The following is a 23,052-nucleotide window of genomic DNA, read 5'->3' on the forward strand; positions in this document are numbered from 1 at the left end:
AAATACCCGGATCGATTTACACCATGTAAGTTTCAACTTTTCTTTTTTAAAAACATTCATGTGACATGGACAAAGCATCAGCCTGACACTGAAATTTTGTAAACAAAGTATTTTAGGGAACGTTTGATCGATTCTTTTTTGCAATGTCTGCAAGACTAAGAAGTCCTGTGAGGGATAAAAGAATAATAAATTTGGCTGCTGAAATAGCAGAAACTAAGGACAGAGGAGTCCCTGCGCTTCTGCTAAATTTGAGAGGTAAATCATTTTTTGTTGCAAACGTGTTTGATCATGAATACAAGTTAATGTAAATGTTTTTAATATTATTTAATTCATCAATTTCTTGTCAAATTTTGTATTGATCTCTGAAATTTAATATTTTTACATTTTTAACTTGGTGTAATTTCTATTCATTTGAATTCATGGATCTTATTTTCTTTTAACTTAAGAAAAAGTGCAAAAGAGTTTTATTAAACAAGTTATTTAAGCTATTTTTCATAGAGAGTTTAGAATAATGTAATATAACGCATACTTTATATGTTGTTATAAAACAAGCATATACACATGTACATATATATGTAGTTAAATAATCAACCATGACTTAAATATGTCATTATTTGTATTGTCTGTCCCAAGATATTTTTGACGCATATTTTCTTACATTATGCGATAGTTTTAAATACCTTTTGGTTTAGACGATGTTTTTTTAATATTATGAAAAAATCCGAAGATTTCCCACTTTAAACACCCTCTCTAGTTTGTCAGGTTTCAATACACGGCTAAAAATATAAGGTCTACTGGGATTTACCATTGCTATAGCGATGAAGGTACACGAATGATAAATTGATGTTGAAATTGTGTAAGGTATTCCAAATGACTTCCGAATGGAGAAAAGATGTCAACATTCCCCAAGTGACCTCCGAATGGAGAAAAGATGTCAACATTCCCCATTATAAATCTCCGTAGGAATCTGTTTTCGTTCCTGTGAAATTTTACGTGGGAAAAATGAAAATTTGTGAATGAAGTTATCTTGGAAATTTTACCTTTTATCAATTTCAGTAGCACTTTTTTCACAGGTGTCTGTATTTTCATTGAAACCATCCAAATGTGCAGCATAAATATCTTGGGACAGACTTTTATATAAGTGTGTATTATATCATTTAATCTCTTTGACAATATAAATGGGATGTATTAAAATTTAACTATTTTCTTTTATTTCATTATTGAAGAAATACTAGCATCAGCACCAAAAGGGACCAAAGATGGCATTAGAGTTCGAAATGAATGTTGGGAGTTTAATATTTTGCAAGTCCTGGTTTTAGTTCTGAAACAGGATTTCAGTATTGTTGATGGAGACTGGCAAACTGCTGCTGCCTTAGCTGCTATTCTGAGGTAGATATTTTTTTTGGGGGGGGGGGGGGGGGGGGAGAGGGGGGGGATGTGAAAAATATAAAATGAAGATGTCTATAATTTATGTTGTACAAATTTTAATCAATGTAAATTAATTTATCTGTGGTACTAGACAGTTAAATTGCTTTGTGAAGGAATAATAAAAGACTGAAATTTCCATATCAAAAATAGAAATTTAATCAATATGGTGATTAAATTAATATGTATATGTTTTGATAATACAAATGATTTGAGTTAGTAGCAAGTCAAACATACATTTCAGTCAAATATGCCTTGGAATAGACCTTGATGAAAAATCACAGAAATCAAAATTCAGTAATGAGTTTCTACCAGAAGCTGTCAGTAATTTGTTCCTAATCACAAGGAGGATACAAGCAAGACATAGCTATATTCCAGACAGACCAGTATGTATGAACAGTAAAAGTGTTAGATTTTGATATTACTAGTGATTTTGCCAAATACTCTCTTTTAATCTATTTATATATATATATATATATATATATATATATATATATATATATATATATATATATATATATATATATATATATATATATATATATATATATATATATATATATATATATATATAATTAGAATGCATCTCCCAATCCAATATACAAGCTTGAACTATTTTGGCAATTCACAGAGTCTACAAAAAGACAGACAAAGGCTAATGATGTGCTACAAAGGGGTGTTGGAATCAGTGGCTCAAATAACTTATGGATATCCAGAGCTAGCCTCCACAGGTTGTTCAACTTAAGTTTTCTTACAATTTATGTGATGTAATACAGATGCACTTTGAACATTGGCTGACAAATAAATTGTCTTTTTACACTGTGTATTATGTGCTCTGTTGACAGTGTTGGAGTGTCCATGGTTGCTACAGTTACTGATATCAGATGACCCCAGTACTGTATCAGGAATAATGGAACTTCTCCCCAAAATCCTTCGATGCAACAAGTAAGTATATTATAGTGATAAAACAAAACTCTTAAATTGTTGAACTAATTTTTCAAACGAAAATAAATAATTATTATAACTGTAAACTTTTATTATTCCAATATTGAGATAAGTGTTTATATGCATGTACCTAATTCAAAAAAGGGACATTTTTATATACTCCTGATTAAAATCTTATCCTTTAATCAGCTTATCGATTGGATTATACTGGTAGATATGTATTTCAAAAACTTGATTGAAACTGTTGTCCTCTGAATACTAAATAATTTGATATACTGATAAGCATGCAGTGGTACATGAATGCACAACCGCATGTGTGAAATTGATCATATGTACATGTACATTATAAAGATATACCAGTAATTTATTATTCGCCAACTAAAGTGTTATCAAAGTTAATGAAAAAGGATTTTAAATTTGATTATTTGGTTGAAATTATGAACACAGTATTTGCAGCATATCAGTAATCAAATATCTCCGAGTCATCAATCCCAGCAATTTCCTCCCTAATTTTGTTTTAGAAATGTCATGCAGGATATAGACAAGAAACTGAAGTTCAGCATCATGGATGAACTCATTTACAAACTCTCTGTTAACACTGATGCTACCATAGCCTCGTAAGTATTTCATTCTCACAAAAATTTATTTTGAATACATGTTTTTAGCTTTAAATGCAGAGTACAATTATGATGTAAAAACTACTCTCAGGTATCTCAGAATGCTCCCTGGCATCAAATTCGTCTGTTATTTAAAAGAATACTGGATGAAGAGTTAGAGACATACATTTATATAACTATGTGATTTTATATTCACAGACTCAATACTGTATACAGGGTTATTTTCACCCCATGTAATATTCGCCCTTTTACACTAGCAAACAGTTTTGCCCCATCTTGAATTTACCCTGACGCAGTTTTTAAATTAAAAAAAAAGATAATATGAGACATTGACATTCGCCCAGTCTTTAATTCACCTGCTAGCAACGAGGGCGAAATGGGCAAACATAAAACAGGGCCGAATATTTCCCTGTATTCAGTAATTTGTTTATAAGTAGGTGATTTAATTTATTGAAATTTTGTTGGAGTGTTACAATTCAGCTTTGATTTAACTTTGTAGGGCCGCCACCAAATGTGTGTTAAAAATCTGTGATATACACAAGCCAATGATTGATGTTGTCTGCTCCAGATACAAGTCAGTATTTGTGTTCTGATATATGAGTTCATTTTTTAAACAAGTATCAAGTGTATATACATGTATATACAAAGTACTTAAAATCACAGTTTTATAGATTCATTTGGTACAAGAGTATATACTAACCTATAATAATTTTAATTGACATACCTGTGCTTTGTAGGGGATTGAAATTCATTCTGACCAAGTGGGACAATGCTGGGTTTGGCCGGGACTTACGGGAATTGATGATGATGCTTCAAGCTGGAAATGCAAAACAAGCTGAATCAGAGGTAATCTCTCTCTCTTTCTCTCTCTCTCTCTCTCTCTCTCTCTCTCTCTTTGAACACGAAAGGGACAAATTTATTGTTTTTATTGATAATTTTATTTTTATTTCTAAAAAGAGATTTGCTAGAGCTGCCACTGTCATTCAGACAATATGGAGGGGATTTATTGCAAGGAAGAAACTCCAGAAGGCAAACAAAGCTTTCTCCAAATTCCAGAACACATACAGGTGATTTATTAATGAATTTTTTTAGATACATGTACATGTACTTATATCCATGCAAACTGTAATTCTTTCATATTTAGTCTCCTGTTCACCTGCATTTAAATGTCAGTGATTTGTGACTTTAAGATACATGCATCCATATGCTGTAATGTTGATTCATTTAAAGCAGGTGCTTTCTATAATAAGAAATTTGATTAAATAATACAGGAGAAAGGATGTTAAAACTGGTACATTTGACTGTTAAATTATTTAAACTCTTTGATTGTAATATGCCAGTTGTAATTTTACTACAAAATTCTTGTTGTGATTAATCTACTGTAAACATACTACATTTGGCTGTGTATTCATTTTAGTGCTTTTGGCAGAATGCGGCTTCCGCTAAATCAAGTACACCGCTAAAAGCAATGCGTATATGTATAAAAATAGTCACATAAAGGAATACCTAACTCAAATCCACGCCAACTTGTTCAAAAACTAATTTCCGCCAGATATCGTACACGCAATATATAATACATTTACAGTATATTTATTACACATTTAAACATTTTCCTTATGATCATGTATAGGAGGAAACAGAGGATAATGGGGAAAAGAAAAGAAGAAGCAAAAGTGGCAATGGAACTTGAGCGAAGATTGAAGCTTAACAGACAAAAGATTATGAGAGAATTCAAAGAAAAACAACTGCACACCATTGAAATTCTACCAGCTGGTATGTTCATGTTAAATTCATTTGCCAATGTTTATCAAAAATTGATTTTAAAATTATACTATTCAGTTTATTCTACGCGATTAGTTTGATGCATTGTAAAAACCATACTTTCCAAAACTAGATTCCTAATTCAATGCGAGGAATTAATATCCATGTAAAATTGTAAGCAGCACATATGATGGATTTTAAAATTTCACTTTTAGTTTTCGGACATATGTAAACTAAATGAAACTATGCTAGCAATTCAGCGTTCTCGATTTTATATTCTTTGGGATTTGATGCAAACCGGTTGAATTCAGGAATTAGGTACCGGTACTCTAGTGAAATAAAGAATATACAGTTTTTGTTTATATCCAAATAGAACATGTACACATATAATTATATACAATTAAACTTTGTTATTTCGAAATATATATTGAAAACTTTGAGATATCCAAGAATTCAAGATATCAAGGGTAAAGTACTTTAAAAAATAAGTGGGTGAGACCTACAAATCACCTTGACATATTGAAGTATCTATTCGAGATATCAGTGTTTGAGATATCAATTCAACTGCACATGTATACTCTGCATGTACATGTAACTTAATTTGGCTACAATATAGTCAGTATTAGAGATTTCAAATTTGCAGCATAAACTTGAGCAATAATTTATATGCTGTAGCTGAAATTATTTTTGAATTTAAGTGCATGGTTATTTATTTCAGCTCATGTTGAGAAATACATGCAGAATGAGCAGATCCAGGCAGCAGTGAAAATTCAGAGGATCTGGAGGGGACACAACTGTAGACAATCCATCGATCAGAGAAAGGTCCTGATTCAGAGATACAAAGCTGCCATTATATTACAGAGAGGGGTATGTTTCAAAACACCGTGTGATACCTTTGAATATCTAAAACATTTATTATATTAAGTACTTTCTAAAAATGATACAACCCTCATAAAAAAAATTTTATGGATATATTAATACATGTACATGTATTTAGCATGTTATTTTAATGATTAAAGAGAGTTAATAAAGTAATTAAAGTTTAAATAAGCTAATGTACTTTAAAGGCGGGCATGTTGTAATTCTTTACAAAATTAACTTTTTGAATGAATTTTTTTATTTAAATTAATGTCCCAGTACATGTAATCATTTAAGGTAAGAAAATGGCTGGAGAAGGTGCGAAAGAAAAGGGAACGATTTCAGTTTACAATTAAGCCACCAGGTCTGACCGAAAACCGAAGAGTAGAACTACAGCAAAAGATTACTCAGTACAGAGAGGAAAATCCGGTAATTAATGTCTGTTAATGAATAATTATATCAATTTGTTCACAAAAATACAATACCAATTGTGCACCAGATAATTTATTTATAATGTTAAATATGATTACCGGTACTTGCACCAATGCATCTTAAGGGACAAGTCATGACAATTCAATCAATATATTTTAAAATACATTATTTTGTAAGTTCAGGTACTTAAAGTATGGTACATTCAATATACTGTATATACCGAAAACTAAATGATTATACCAAATGTATGTTAAATGGTTACATTAGTACTGGTCATCATATGTTCTGGTACATAAATACATGTATAAGTATCACATTCAAAGAAGATGGGGGAATAAGATGGCGCAACTGCCCATTTGGTTTAGTCGTAAAATACAATTCCAAATATAACATTTTTCAATTAAATATATTTGAAATGTTATAATACAGGTTTACAAAAGGGTAATTTTTTTACTATATTCACTTTGAAATATTTCAAAAAACGATAAGAGAAAAGCTTTGGTGGTATCGAATCCACGACCTAAAAACCCAAGGTCTATAAATTTACCTAACGTGTGGTGCTCTAACCACTGAGACATTTCATTTACAACAAAGTGCGTTGTTTAAATGCTATATGAGACACTGGCCACGGTTTTAAGGACTTGTATTATTTTACTAGAACAATCAATTGTTGGGCTACAAAATGACATTTTAAAAGTATAGTGGGTCATCTCTCCACATTTTTGTTGATGAAAATCAGTTTAAATTCCATTAAACCGCATTTAGACTATGACAAAAATATGGAGCTCAGACCCACTCTTTAAAAGAAAAGGCATTAAAATTATAAAAATGACACGATTTGGAGGTTTTGACACACATACACTGTACGCCAGTTTAAATCGACCTATTACATGTATTTAAAATATTTAAGGGTTACAAAGCAATGTTACGTTAAATATACACTGTTTTTAATTATTATTAAAAAAAATATCAGATTTAATGATATTTAAATTTTTCGGTATCTAATCATTCCTCGTATGGGCATTTTACACGCCTTATTACCCATCTTCTTTTTAAAAATTGAATTAATAGCCTCAGTACTCCAAGCGAGAAGATCTGGAAAAAGTCCACAAAAAGGCAGCAGAAATGTTACAACGACATTATGTGACCTTGAAGAGTACGAGAGAGAAGCACGCTCACCGTGAGGCCTTGCTGGCCAGGTTGGATACAGACTCAGAACTCCTCTCACGTAAGATCGAGTTAACTTGTATAACGAAACTGGTTTTTTAAGCATTAATTTTTTTTTATTTTAAAAAATATGCAGTTTTGAGAATACTGGTTTGTAAATTCATGAACAGCAGTCTTAAAAATTAACAAGGATGTTGCAATATTTCAATATTGAATGACGTTTGGCTACATTGCATGGCAATAAAAACCGAAATCGACAGATATTGATGCACAACAAATATTGATGAAACCACAGTATTAGACTTACATTCACTTGATGATTATTCACTTTACTCTCTTTGATTTCACCAAAAAATTGAGTAGTTACACATTCTAATTTTAGTATGCAAAAAAACATATTATGCACCTTTTAAAGAAAAAAATTAAAATGATATGCCTCCTATCAATTTCTTCTTTTATTAAAATTACAAGCATTTAAAATAAGTTATGCAGAGTTATCTACCTTAAGTAGCAGCTGTGCACTGATGTTCAAAAGAAGAGAGCTTCGATGTTTCATCAAATGAATACTCTTTTTTACAGTGGCCCCTCCATTAAAAGATGCTCGTGAAAAAGACATTGAAATGTATTCTAGTAACTTGTTACCAATAGCAACTAAAGCCAGAACAGACCACATAGAAACATTACGGTTGCTACGGCAACCCTGGTGGAAGAAGCTTAGAGACGATTTACAAGATCAGGAATATGAAGAGGAGGACTATATTTTATTCTAGGAAATTACTGTGAAATTTATTTACTTGTGTACATGTAATGATATTTTATGTTAAATAATTAGAAATGAATGCCCAATGTGTTTTGTTTCTTTTGGTTGGGTTAAAAAAATTCTTTCTGGGGGATCACAGATACATATTTCGAGTCATAAATATTTCTTTTATTAAGTGCCGGTATACACAGTAAATATGATGGTGCCGGTATACACAGTAAATATGATGGTGCCGGTATACACAGTAAATATGATGCTTAGTATTTTTGAACACGTCAATGGATTTCTTTCTAAAGGAGTAACTTACTTTTACATTTAAAACTGATAACTTACACATTCACATCAATCCTTGTCATTTGATATATACTTGCTTCTTTAACATGAAGTCGAGTACGGTAGATTCCTAATTAAACATGAAGAATTAATATCCGTGCAGGATCGAGAAAAGCAACCCTCACGGATTTTAAAATCTTACTTTTATTTTTCAGACAGATTTGAACTACATGTATAGGAAATTATAGCAAAAATATTGTGCTCGCAATTATAATTTTATATTCCCGGGATTTGATATAAAACAGTGGATATTAACCAGAGATTCATTTAAAAAGATACAAAGAATTTTACTGCATCACAGTACCAGGGTTGAGGTCAACAGTGTTTAAAAGGTCTAAATAGAGGTCAAGGATTGAACTAACTTTTACACAATTGTCAATTGACCATTTGTTAGCCCAAGCCTTAAGACCATGAAGCATTTTACGGCTTAAAAGTCTTAATATCAGTCTTAAAAATTATAATATACATGTAACATAAATCTACACCAATATTCAGTCCATCGACATAATATAGACACAGTTGACCAGTAGTAGCATTTCATTTTTCAATGTTTTCAATCATAAGACAGAGTACAAATTTTGACCCAAGTCTACGACTGCTTCATGATCCTGAGGCCAGATTTAATTAAACAAAACACAAGAGCAGAATAGCACTTTTATTCAGCAGACTTTTACACCTTTACCAGATTTCATACACTAGGGTAATTTATGATGTATCACTGTCCTGTCAAATTATGCATGAGGAATACAGACAAATAAATACTTTATCCTCAAAAATTGAAATAAAAATCAAACCATTAATTTTTCATCGAATTAAATACAGATTATTACGGTAATCCAAAAGATATTTTATAAATACTATAAATGGAATCTTTCTAACAGAAAGACTGAATATTAATCTGGACTAGTGTATTTGCCATGGACAGACCAATACATATTCCTGTTCGACAAAAAATGATTTCATGGTATGATCTTCGAAACACAATGCTCATATCTCTGTCCATCCCCATCATAATGATAGAATAATGAGCCACTATCCATTTTCGCTTGTGTAGATTCTGTTTTGAATTAAATAACCATTTTCTTCGCACAGGTGTCCAACTTCTTGAGTCTGTCCGCTATGCACCATCACAAAAAATTCTGAAGACAATAAGGTTTTTCCTAATCTGCATTTTCTGCCGATTCAGCCATTGATTTTCCTGCCTTCTTCTTCTTCTTCTTGGCAGCCTTTCTGGACGCAGATTGAGTAAGCAAGGCCTATCAACAAAAAGAGTTTCATTGAAGAAAAAATTCATAGATTCTGAATGATTTAGGAAGTTAAAATATTTAGAAAAAGATGTGTACATTATGTGTACCGTACCTTAAGATCTTCATCTTCTATTTGACACTCAGATACAACTGTTTCTTCATCAAATGTTAGGCCGGTTATTTTCAAAGGGCCATTTGGCATCAGAATTACTGTGAATTTGAATTGTGCTACAAACTCAGCTGAAAAATACAAAGTCTGGGATTAACAAGATCAAATGACAATTTTTATGATAAATAAACATCGATCAGCAATTAATTACAGTGAAATGAAATACAATATTGTTAGAATGTAAAAGTAAAACTATTTAAAAAAGATAATACATCTGTTACATGTCTAATGTAACAGCTGTCTACAATACATTAATGATATCTTACTGTCTCTTTCATAAAGAACTGTAAAAGGCTGCATCAGTTCATGCTTGACGCATTCAACAACTCCCATCTTGGCCTTCTTTTCATCTTCACATAGCCGAAGCGAAAATGGCATCAATCCAAATTTCTTGTCTACTTCACTTAAGAATTCTGCAATTTTAAAATCATTCAAGTTTACAGACTGCACTAGAGCTGTTTCAGTACCGGATTAGTCTTTTAAATTTCCTTACAATAAAATGTTTTTAAAATTCTCAATCTATTATCAATTGTTTACAGAACCATAATACATCAATGATCAAGGAGTCAAGTGAACTTACGTCTAGATGCCTTCATTTTTAGTTGATAAATCATGTCCTTCTTTTTATACACTGTTGTTCGTGTTTCCTGCTCTCTTCCCTGCAGAATTTAAATTTATGTTGCATGGTAACAAAAAAGTTGAATCTTCAGCTTAAAACAACATAAAAACAAGAGTAAAGCTGTCAACGTGACACCAAACTAGGTATAATTTTTTTCAAACCTGAATTGATAAACAATGTCTATCCAGAGAAATGGGGTACCCTATATGCAATATTATGCAAAAAATGACTAAGTTCAACAGCTGGTTTTTTTTTTAAATATCAAAAATCAAAATCCTAGTAATATGCATATCCCTATTATGTACAATTGATCTGCAAAACATTAATTTCATATCTTGAAAACTGGGGGAGTAGTTGTTCGTACAATAGGGTTTCCCTTTGACAGAAGCCCTCCTACCCTTCTGCCTGCCATGCATTTTCATCATTTCAAAAAAACAGGATTTTTCCCTTGGAAAACCTGGTTAAAAAATTGGAGGAATTTACTGATTATTTTTACCTTGCCGTCCCCTGTGCTGACCAGAACATCTACTCCATAGACTTCATATGTTTCAAACTCACACTTCTCATGTTCTTTCCTGAAACAGTTCTTTGTAACTTAGAAATTCCTTCGAAAATTTTTGTAGGTCGTGCAACAAAACTTCAAAGCTTTTGATAGCTATCACATGTACCAAGTTTAATGTGGCTTAATTTTCAATAGAGCTTTAAAATGTTTATTTTTTTCCTTATCATAATCCTAAATAAATCTTAAACACATTGACTAAATATAAACTCTTTATGTTGCTGCCAAATGTCATGTTTTCAATTGAAATAACTACATAAATAATGGTAACCTTTACTACTTAATACAAGTTAAACTGTATTCTACCTTTGTGCTTCGGAGGGATTCTGAATTATTGCCTTTTCCCCATCAATAACATGTCTTTTCAGTTGATGTGAAAGCATTCCTACAAAATTCAAGATAATCATCAATCTACACATACTTATTTCATGTAGTAAATACATTTTAGCTGTACAGTAAAACACGCTTATTACGAAGTCCCAGGGACGGGCAATTTTACTTCGTTATAAGCGTAATTCGTTTTATCCGTCAAGTTTACAACAAGAAATAAAGTCACCGGGAATGAAAATCACTTCGCTGTAAGCGTCAATTCATTATAAGCGTGTTCGCTATAACCGTGTTTTACTGTATATATATTACAAATATTCTTTTTAAATTAAAGCTTACAAATTAGAGTGTTACTTTCTTTTTTATAACCAACTAACCTTCAATGGGTTTACATTTATATGATTCAGCAACCTTTTGGACAGCCTCTGTTACCATATTATTCTACAATTAAATGGAAAATAAGTTTAACAAGAGGCCCAGGGGCCACATTGCTCACCTGAGCAACAATTGCCTTAATTCATTACAGTATCAAAATAGCTTGACAACTGAGTACAGTAGATCTTGCTAAAAAAAAATTGAAAATCTGCCAATTTTTATCCACCTCTTATTTTTTGGTAAATACCAAGCCCCTTTTGTTGTTGTACCTCTAAGATTGTTCTCTATTCCTATATACCCCCCCCCCCCCCCCCCCACATTTCGTGGCCCCACTATTCTCTAGGGAATCATGGTTTCATCAAACTTAAATCTACCTTTAATCTCATAACCTGTGCTTTCACACTAAGTACTGAGTTTTGGACCAAAAACTTTCCCAGAATATTTTTAAAGATTTTCTCTATATATTCCTACGTATAAATTCAAACCGCCATCACAGTCCCGCCCTACCACTAGTGATTTTGCAAACTTGAATTTACACTACCCGAGGATGCCTCTACACAAGTTTAAGCTTTTCTGGCCAAATAGTCTTTAAAAAGAAGATTTTGAAAGATTTTCTCTATATGATCCTAAGTAAGATTTCATCCCCCATTGTGGCCTCACCCTACCCCTGGACTATTATTTAAACAAACTTGAATCTATATGATCTGGGGATGCCTCCACTCAAATTTGGGCTTTCCTGGCCTAATACTTTTGAGAAGAAGACTTTTAAAGATTTTCTCTATATATAAAAATGTATCCCCCATTGTGGCCCCGCCCTACCCCCAGGAACCATGATTTGAACAAACTTGAATCTACATTATCTGAGGATGTTTACATGCCAATTTGAGATTTCTTGGCCAAATAGTTATTAAAAGAAATTTTTAAAAAGATTTTCTCTTTTTACTGTTATATAAAAATTGATCCCCCAATTGTGGCCCCACCCTACACCAGGGGACTATGATTTGAAGAAACGTGAATCTACACTACCTGAGGATGCTTCCATTTTAAATTGAGCCTATCTGGCCTAACAGTTTTTGAGAATAAGATTTTTAAAGATTTTCTCTATATATATTCCTATGTAAAACCTGATCCCCCAATTGTGGCCCCACCCTACCCCCGGGGATCATGATTTGAACAGACTTGAATCTACACTACCTGAGGATGCTTCCATTTTAATTTGAGCTTTTCTGGCCAAATAGTTTTTGAGAAGAGGATTTTTAATGATTTTCTCTATATATTCCTATTTAAAACATGATCCCCCTATTGTGGCCCCATCCCACCCCCGGGGACCATGATTTAAACAAACTTGAATCTACACTACCTGCGGATGCTTCCACTCAAAGTTGAGCTTTCCTGGCCTAGTAGTTTTTGAGAAGAGGATTTTTAAAGATTTTCTCTATAAATTCCTATGTTAAACTTGATCCCCCAATTGTGGCCCCATCCTACCCCAGGGAACCATGATTTGAACAAACTTAAATCTACATTTCCTGAGCATGCTTCCAATTTAATTTGAGCTTTTCTGGCCTAATAGTTTTTGAGAAGAAGATTCTTAAAGATTTTCTCTATATATTCCTATGTAAAACTTGATCCCCCAATTGTGGCCCCACCCTACCCCCGGGAACCATGATTTGAACAATTTTGAATCTACACTTCCTGAGGATGCTTCCAATTAAATTTGAGCTTTTCTGGCCTAGTAGTTTTTGAGATTTTTAAAGATTTTTAAAGATTTTCTCCATATATTCCTATGTACAACTTGATCCCCCAATTGAGGCCCCACGCTACCCCCGGGAACCATGATTTGAACAAACTTGAATCTACACTACCTGAGGATGCTCCCATTTTCATTTGAGCTTTTCTGGCCTGATAGTTTTTGAGAAGAAGATTTTTAAATATTTTCTCTATATATTCCTATGTAAAACTTGATCCCCCTCTTGTGGCCCCTCCCTATCCCCGGGGACCATGATTTGAACAAACGTGAATCTACACTACCTGAGGATGCCTCCACACAAGTTTAAGCGTTTCCGGCTGAATAGTTTTTGAGAAGAAGATTTTTGAAAAATACCAACAAATTTTTAATAATTCTCAATTATCTCCCCTTTAAAAAGGGCGTGGCATTTCATTTGAACAAACTTGAATCCCCTTCACCTAGTGGTGCTTTGTGCCAAATTTGGTTGAAATCTGTCCAGTGGTTCTTGAGAAGAAGATGAAAATGTGAAAAGTTAACAACGACAACAACGACGACGACGACAACGACAGACAACGGACAAATTGTGATCAGAAAAGCTCACTTGAGCCTTTGGCTCAGGTGAGCTAAAAATGCATTTATGTCCTGCGAAACATTTGCAGTTCATAGATTTTTTCAGTGCGAATATTTCTTTAATTCTATAAAATTAACAAGAACCTTAGAATATATTAATAAACAAACATTAATAGGAAGAAATTAAAGAGTTAATACTAATTCTGTTAAAAAGAATTATTTAATAGTTTCATAGATATTCATTGGAGCAAAATTGCTCACTTCATTTCCTGGTTTGACCAATCGGAGTGCAGCCTCTGATGCTAAATGGGCAGCCATGATGACATCAGCTTTCCTTCCCTTCACTTTATTTTCCTACAATTAATTTTTAACACAATCATCATATGATTACAATTGATTTCATCTTATTTCTAAGATTTTTAATAAAATCACTACATTATGGAAGAAATTCAATCTTCCTTTTTTTGCAATGCAACAATAATTCACATGCATTTGATCATTCCTTTTGATTAGTCGATTGGTAAAGTGTCACTTTCTTCAAACTAGCTGGAACTTGTTCTTAATAATTTCCAGGTGTTTCAAGCAGTTTTGTATATTTTGAACTGAATGTAACTGGCATTGGGGACCCAATCATCCAGTTCTGATTTAGGGCCCAATTTAATAAAACTTTCATAAAGCACAACTAACCTTTGATGCACCAACTACAAGTGTGTGTGCAATGACAGCAATGTATCCATCAATCTGTGCCCCTAAGTCACTGTCAAAACAAAGGTATGCCTGTCTATATTCAATTTTGAAACACAAAAAAAAAAATATGCATTACTAATACAATGTGAAAGTATGATGGCTTTTGCGTATTTCTTCAGTGAAATGCAAACAGTGCAAGCAATTTTAACATCATTCATTTTATACTAACATCTTCACAACATCTCCATCAGCAAGTTCCTTATCTGGGTCACTCTTTAAAGGTGAGAAATGACATATACAGTTGTTGACAGAAACACATGTTGGAAAGGCAATGCCTGCAAAAAAGTGAAAATACCAATAATAAATGCAGAACATTTTTTAAAACATCAATTGTTTAATATTAAAGTTGAGTTTAAAACATCTTCAGCCTTACCTTTCTTCATTTCTTTGTCCTTCTTAAACACTCGGCTGGTCTCCTCCTGTAATCTGCTATCCCCAAAGTCACAGATAGTATTTATTTTCTCTCCAGCAACACATTTTGTTACCAGTTCTTGCATGATGCCTGAAATGATCAGAAACAAAACGTATTAAATCATTTTTTCTCTACTAATACTTCATTTCTTTTATTAATCCTACTGAAACTGATTTCAAATCAAATAATATTAAAACAAATATCCGTCTCAACATTATTTCAAAAGTTTAAGCATCAGGGCATAAAATCCTTGCATGCCGGTCCTGTTAAAAAACCCATTCCCAACTGAGAATTGACTGGGTTTTTTTCAGGTCTAATTGAAAAATTCCAAAAGTAACTGTGTCATACTGTGTTATAAAAGATAGGATGCTCAATTTGTAACTATGCTTAGTGATACATCCTTATATCTGTCAATTTAAAAATCTGAGTGTTCTGTTAAGTGTGTTTTATTATGACAAAAACATTAATTTAATGATTATATGTGTAATATGCCAATGAAAACAAAGAAAACTATACAATTTTGTGTTTTTTGCTACCTTGCATTGAGCCATATTAACTATTTTTCCCAAAAGAACGACTGTTCAACAAAAAATTTCCCAATTGAAAAGGTACAGGACCCTGTACCAAAAAGGGTCAAATAAGCCCTGAGCATAGTACATGTATTTATACATGTAATAGAAAATTCAACCATAAACTAAGACTCTCTTTCTCTCCATGCTTTTCCATTTTTAAATGCAAAGACTGAAAAAGATCAATCAAGTTCTTACTGAGTTTTAATAACAATTGGAAAATGTGACAATTGAATTCATGTGGAACTTCTAACAACACGTGGGATTTTTCATTATGGTGAATGACTTTAGTTTGGAAACAAAGGTATTTATGAAAATTGTTGTATAATCAGTACGAGATGCTGAAAAAAGAGGGCAATATACCACTTCATCCTCACAGAAAATTTCTGAGAAATGAGTCTAAATCTAATGTTGGAAGTGTGCAGGACGGTTACATTGTATATAGGAACCTTATTTCTTAAACTTAAACCTGATTATTGTCAACTATACATTGATCGTTGATTACAATTTTATTCATATTGTATGGTTGTATTACGAAATTAAAATTTCTCTACCTATAGAAATATGCTATTACCGTTTGGAAAGGGGGGGGGTGAAGAATAACAAACATATGGCACCGGGCTTATCTCACGTTCACACATCAAAGAAGTTGAGAAATGAAATAAACAATACATATTTCCTCTGACTGTTTAGTTGAAGGAAAAAATTTCTCGAAACATTATCAACATTTTACACTGGTTGTGTCTTGTTGTGCAATCGCACATGTGAGTAAGTCAGCATGGCACGTTGGTGCCCTTTTATAGGTTGAATGAACTATGAACAAATATGAATATCGTGTTTCAATCGGACTAAAAATCCGTAAAGAACTTATTTAATTAATTTTTCCCTCACCGTTGACCATATCTCCGGCCATTTTGTACTTGGTAACGACAATATCTGCCGCTGGAGTAGTGTCTTCTTCATTCTGGTCGGCCATTTTGGATTTCACGTGTTGTCCATAGACTCGCAATGCGTGGCGGGAAATATTGTAACTCAAGAGGAAGTAACTTTCCTTAAAAAAAAAGCTAACATTGAGGAAGAAAGGTAATCTTATCAATCATGAATGGATCAAATTTCAATTAGATCGCATAAAGTTATTGATGAATTTTAATATAAGTTACATCTTAAAACTATCTTCATTTTTATGATTTTTTTTAAATACTGAAAGAAAATTTATAAAAAGTAATTAACGAACGTGCATTTTTTTTCAAACATAATTAAAATGTTCGTACCATTCATACAATGGATTCATAAATTGATTGACTGATTTATAAAATTAAATATTCAATTGATTATATACATGTCGAAAAGACAAAATTATATGCGTCTTTTCTTTTCGCGCAAACTAAGGGAACGAGATGACGACATTGAACTTCAACAGTCAACAGACTAGCGACCTACATGAACTTCAATAGTCCGTCATTTATAAAGTCTTTTCGAACTTTGGTCATCTCGCCTTTTTTCGACTGTCTAATGTCTTGCGTGTATTTATCGATACATGAGTTTACCATAAAAATGAAATGGTATTTCATTTTTCCATATCACAAGACATCAGAATAAAAAAAGGAAAATATATTTCACATCGATCGTTTCCCGCGACTGAATAATTATGCGACGTAAACAGCAAGCGGTTGCTTTTCAATCAGAAGTATTTATAGGAATTTACCAAAATGATTATATTTGATGTAATTTTTCTACTTTGTTAAAAATACTGGCGACGATTGTCAATAGCATGGAAATTGCCATTTTTGCGCAAAAAGATCACATTAAATGCGCTAATTCAGAGGGATAGAACACTGGCCCCCTTCCTAGCTTTCTTTCTATTTTTGAAATATATGTTTTATCTACTCTGATAAAATTGGAATGACCCCATATCCTCAAGCTAGTTTATAGGATGCGCACCCTCGGCTTCCGTACATTCAAATATGCGGACATTTGTAATTAATTACATGATAACTAATAATGACATTGGAAATCGGAACAACCAAAGTAAAATTTTTCAGGGGAACGCGTATAATGGTATGGTCGTTTATAAATGATTGAAAATGAAAATTTTCTTTCAGACTTCATTTCCCGGCAAAACCTGTCACGCTAGTTAAAAAGAAGAAAAAAACAGGGTGTTTTAATTCACTTTTAACATTTTTTTTTTCGGGGGGGGGGGTTAAATTTTTTAAAAGATCAAAATTTATTACAGGTTTAATGTTTTATTTAGCTTTTTATGCTTAATCAGCTTAAACATGTACACAATCAAGCCGCATCAATGCTACAATTTAAGACACATACATGTACGCCCGTTATCTAGGCACAATAACTCTTATTAAGATTCTGGAACTATTTCAAAATTGTGAAGATCGGTTTTTATGTTGAGGAAAATTAGATAATCATCAACGACTCTAATTTACAATAAATGCAAAAAAGAATTTGGCTGTGTAATAAAATTCGTGGGATAGAATTCAAGTCTTCAGTCCAACGTTTGAATTTTCACAAAAATTTCACCCTTCTTTCTATTTCATTACAAACCAGCCAGGCATGCAATGACTCAGTTCTTGAGAGAGAGAGAGAGAGAGAGAGAGAGAGAGAGAGAGAGAGAATATGACCAATAGATGACCTCTACCTACATGTACATGTCGTCGATGAAATTAAACTCATTACAATACGGCACGTGTTATGAGTATTTATTGGTAATAGATTACCATGCAGCTTGTGTAATACAGATAATGAGATCCTGTGTGTCGGTAAGAGAAGGGAGAAATTCATCGAAGTATACACAACGTTTTCTCTATATTAGTAGTTGTGTCCGATGAATGACAAATTAATTTCGCTTTGGCCCTGTAGCGACGTCCTTAACTGTCAACGTATGTCCTTCGGCCGCTCATTTCCTTACTGTTCATCAAACGCTTCAGATGGTCTTGCTGCTTTTTTTTTCTTGACACCGACGATTTAACGTACAAACGAAATCAATCAATGTTTTGCATTTACAGGAAATTAATCGTCAAAATAAATCGAATAAATCTATCAATAGGTGGGTGAAGAACAAAGTTCAAAGCATTTATGATGCCGTTGGCGAATCGGCATGTGTTAATAGTATTGTCAGTCAAAACAAACGAATGAAACTTCATATACGATGTTTAGGATTTTACAACGTTTTTAAAAAGTTTGACAAATTAACATTTCCATGTATTTCATTTTGAAAGCAATTATTTTTCAAATACTCGGTGCACTCCTAATGGCCTGTTCCTCTTGACGTTGCGCGAGGATAATAACACTTTAATCGCCCATGAGACATGGCTTGTCAATTATTGAACAATTTACATCACCAAGGAAAGCGGATTAGAAGGGCATACGATCTAGAGCTGAAATATAATCACAAAGAACGATATATCATAAATACATGTACCATAATGTATTGTTACAAATTATTGTGCTTCCCTATTGCACTTAAGACAAGTCTGATTCCGAGGCTTAAATCATTTTTTGTGTCAGACAAACTGCAACCTTCCTCGTTCCAAGACTGCATATTGACATCAATATTCTTGTTTGTTTTTTTTTTTTTTTGGAAAAACCAGACTCTTTCAGAAGAACACTATCACGTTCAAACAATATGCCAAAACTAAAGTGCAAGTAAGTTTCAGAATGTCCGTAACTAACTTCTTGGAGAAAAATATGTTTAATTTAAAAAAATTAATAACCCATTTAACCGTTAGGTTTAATTGATTTCTACACCATGGAGTATGCAACCAAACAAACAATTCTTATTGGTGTGCTAAAACCCGGAAATGAATAACAAATACTTTATATGTATCTACAATATGATAATAATTAATATTTAAAAAATCAATATCAAACAATTCCCGAAGAGAAAATTCCAATGTTCTAATATTGGTCAGTTGTTATACATGTATTATCCGACCTGGTCAGCTACCAGCTGAAGTAGTTATAGACACGGATCAAACCAGTGGCATTCCCCATCCATAGTCGGCCTTCTCTGTCTATTGCTAGAGAATTAGGGTTCTGCATTCCCTCTTCTTCTTCCACGAGGAATTGTACAAAGCCCACGTTCTTATTCAGCAAATGGACACAGTCATTGTTCCAATCGGACACAATGATGTGTCCGTAATGGTCACATGTTAAATCGAGAGGGTAAAATGGACTGTCCTGATCCAGGTGGGTCGGTCCTGCGTACCTGGATAACTCCAGACCGTTATCATCCATCAGGATTATCTGTCGTTTGTTGCTGTTTTCGTAGTCCGAAAAGCAAATGTTCTTGTCTGCAGTCATCGTTATTCTGTGGGCATCGTGTGGAGATATGTTTAGTTCGGAGACCAATGTTCCATCCATGGAGAACTTGGCAATGACATTACGTCTGTTATCTCCCGTTGTTGGACCGGAACTTCCATTTCTTTCTGCTCCACAAATGTAGACGCAGCCATCGTCGGTCAAAGCCATTCCGCGAGAAAAGAATGAAAGCTCGGCAAAAGTGGTGACTTTCAGGCTCTGGTCCACTCGTTTAATTGTTTGTCCATTGTAGCTTGACACCAGAAGATCTCCATTTTTTGTTAGAACGATATCATTGACATTGATGTCAAGTTTCACAGAAACCTTTTTTTCTCCACTTGTATCGTATAGTTCGATTTCATTGCTGCCCCAGCCACAACAAACCCATGCTTCAGTGTCCGAGATTGGAGCAATAGCATGGACGTTGGCAGGTAGGCTTTGACCCTCACACCGGAACTCGGCAACCAGAGAGAGTCTAATGTTTGGAACCGTGCTTCGTCGATTCTTTAGTATGGAAGACGGTGGTGTGATGTGGTACATTTGTATAGATCCGCACAGGTTCTTCATAAATTCGTCGTTAAGGAGTTGTCCCACGGAAAAATTAACCGAGACATACTGAAACTCCGTCAGTCTGTGAATTTCAGGAAGGACGCCATCTTTGCCATGGATCGTGTTTCGTTTGTTTTTCTGAGAAGTCTCACAAAGGTTTTCGCAAATGTTTTCCTCGCTGTCCTCAACAGTGATTCTGTTTATTATGTTCATTAGGTCCTGCTCATGAGCATCAAGTCGCTTCATTTCTTTGCACATCGTAGTCCCCGTGAATTTCAAAAGTATTTCACAGGCCAAGTCCACAGCATCATGCAATGCCTTTGCTCGGGCGATGATATCGCCGTTGACAATTTTGACATTTTCACGAAGTCTTGTCTTCTGTTCTACAGTTTCTGATAACGTTAGTTCCAAAAGAGGAAGGAACTGTGTATAATTCATCTTACGCTTCCAACCTAGAACACACTCTGCTTATCAAACATGTCACAAATTGCAAACAAACAAATTGCTTTCTTGATCACCATCTTACAAATTTCCCATGCATATGATTTTTGTAAGCTTGCCTCCTCCTGCTTTTTCAGCCAATGTCCTACAAAGAAATGAACAAAAAATTCCAATTTCATAGCCTATATATTTACTATTTTTAGATCTTCCTAACGATCCTGGTAACAATTAGAATTATTTAGAAAGAAAACAAGGATAAATTGAAATGGTATCCGAGTGTTAAAGTGATTCAGGGTTCTCGTGCGAAAAAAGTTTTTATCTACATTAGCCAACAATATTCTTTCCATCAAAATTTACATGATGTACGGGCAGAAATCATTACCATTTTCTTCGTAATGTCATGAATAAATACGACATACTCCAATTGGCACCGAACACACATTAGATTTGCAGCAATGCACCTACACCATTATGATGGGAATGCACCATCTGTCAGTGGTCAGGTACTATATAGTACTTTTATCACACCACATTCACAGTATAAATTCACTTACCGACCACATGTTGCAGTAATGGGAGGCAGTTATGATCAGTGGTCGATCATGATAAATTTGTTTTGCACCTGATCTAACCCTAGCTGGATACTGTTTATACATGTACGAATGCAGTATGCACAAACCTGCCTGGCTACGTATGCAAGCGTGAACCTAAAAATATAAACAATGGGAAATAAAGCTCATGGTACATATTTTCTCCATACCTCTCTTCACTTATAATCCTCGTGATAAGGTATCACCTGCATGAAGTTAATGCATAGGCAACACCTTGCCCCCTTGCAAATCAGGTATGAAAGGTGGGATATAAATCTACAAAACGTTTTTCATTTCTGGCCTTCGTTCACCTCCGCTGTATCATCTTGTAGCAAGCCATGGAAATGTATATAAACACTTCGTGGTTTCCTGTCTCGGCGAAGAAGTTGTCAATGCAGCAAGCGTAATCAACGTCAACAAGGGGCCAAATGTTCACAGCATTAAGACACGGTCGTTCGCTCAGATAAAATACTCCCAACCTGCCTCCTTGCGATGCGGCTTGTCCTGTAGAATGTTAATCTGAAAGCAATATTGACGGCTAGATTACGATTACTTGGAAGGTGGTAAGCAATTAAACTCGATGTAGTAATCAAATAGCTCTATAAATGCTCCATTGTCCAGAAGATTTCAGCGGTGATTTGCGGGTAATACATAACTCTGTATTCGATATCGATATCGATATTGCACTATATCACATTAAATTGAACTGACATGTATCGAACTGTACATGGGCACATCAATAAGCTAACCATAGAGTCGACCTCAATTCTGATTATGACAAGCTTTTTCGACGAATTCTGTGCTTTGATTTATTATATTGCAGAACAAATGTCTGTGAAAAATTACGCTCGAATGCATGCCGTATTTTTAATGCGGGTAAAACTGTAATGGTTTAAGCGATAAGCATGCTTTAAATCTTTTCATAACATATGTCATCTTATCATATGTCATTCTTTGAATTATGATAAAATGACAAATGTTATGAAAAGTAATTTTACAAGCATAATCGGCGTGTATAGATGGATGCCTTGACATTAAACATCCTATCGCCTTGTATAAGTATTGTATAATATATGCTTCGCAACCCCCGGCAGAATAATCATAATTACATGTATGTGCATTTTAGTAGACACCTTATACACGTATATAGAGTCAATCATCAAAATAACAGAGGACAACGCTTTCTCAACAATCAATGAACAATGCAGCACTTGATATCGGTATATATACATAAATATACTTACTTAGATGGGCGTAAAAACTAACACAGTATAACTGGACGGTCAACTTCTCATCCCTGCAATGAATCAGACCGGAACATTGACAACACTTTTGACCGATCGTTTTTATGTCTGGGATCGAGTTCAGTCAAGTCTGACTGCTTAAAGTTGTATGGGACACCTGACAATATTAATGTGAATAAAAGTACATTTTAAACAAAATAATTTCACCGGTTCATATTTTTCAAATTTTACAATACTTGACCAAAAATAGATTTAAAATAATTTGGAGCGGTAAAAATTATAAAAGGCCCTGCGGG

At 33.7% G+C, this 23,052-nt stretch overlaps 3 protein-coding genes across 3 annotated transcripts; 1 reads left to right on the plus strand and 2 right to left on the minus strand.

Annotated features, from left to right (window-relative positions):
- Positions 1-47: 47 nt before the first annotated feature.
- LOC128181913 (IQ calmodulin-binding motif-containing protein 1-like) lies at positions 48-9,361 on the plus strand. Its single transcript, XM_052850494.1, has 14 exons — positions 48-255; positions 1,227-1,389; positions 1,670-1,811; positions 2,057-2,156; positions 2,271-2,370; positions 2,892-2,987; positions 3,487-3,561; positions 3,725-3,833; positions 3,945-4,054; positions 4,618-4,760; positions 5,467-5,615; positions 5,904-6,035; positions 7,110-7,266; positions 7,785-9,361. Exons 1-14 carry the CDS (start codon positions 144-146, stop codon positions 7,973-7,975), a joined length of 1,779 nt encoding a protein of 592 aa, XP_052706454.1. The 5' UTR covers positions 48-143; the 3' UTR covers positions 7,976-9,361.
- LOC128181922 (proliferation-associated protein 2G4-like) lies at positions 8,941-16,665 on the minus strand. The gene is made up of 12 exons (XM_052850505.1): positions 16,510-16,665; positions 15,011-15,139; positions 14,807-14,912; positions 14,578-14,647; positions 14,152-14,244; positions 11,597-11,660; positions 11,199-11,277; positions 10,830-10,908; positions 10,295-10,373; positions 9,981-10,127; positions 9,658-9,785; positions 8,941-9,554 (listed from the first exon to the last, which is right to left on the minus strand). Exons 1-12 carry the CDS (start codon positions 16,592-16,594, stop codon positions 9,459-9,461), a joined length of 1,155 nt encoding a protein of 384 aa, XP_052706465.1. The 5' UTR covers positions 16,595-16,665; the 3' UTR covers positions 8,941-9,458.
- Positions 16,666-19,225: 2,560 nt separating this feature from the next.
- Positions 19,226-21,032, minus strand: LOC128191552 (uncharacterized). Its single transcript, XM_052863687.1, has one exon. The coding sequence runs from the start codon at positions 20,917-20,919 to the stop codon at positions 19,576-19,578; it is 1,344 nt and encodes a 447-aa protein (XP_052719647.1). The 5' UTR covers positions 20,920-21,032; the 3' UTR covers positions 19,226-19,575.
- Positions 21,033-23,052: the final 2,020 nt, after the last annotated feature.

The sequence above is a fragment of the Crassostrea angulata genome, chromosome 1 (genome assembly GCF_025612915.1).
Source record: "Crassostrea angulata isolate pt1a10 chromosome 1, ASM2561291v2, whole genome shotgun sequence".
Taxonomy (NCBI): domain Eukaryota; kingdom Metazoa; phylum Mollusca; class Bivalvia; order Ostreida; family Ostreidae; genus Magallana; species Magallana angulata.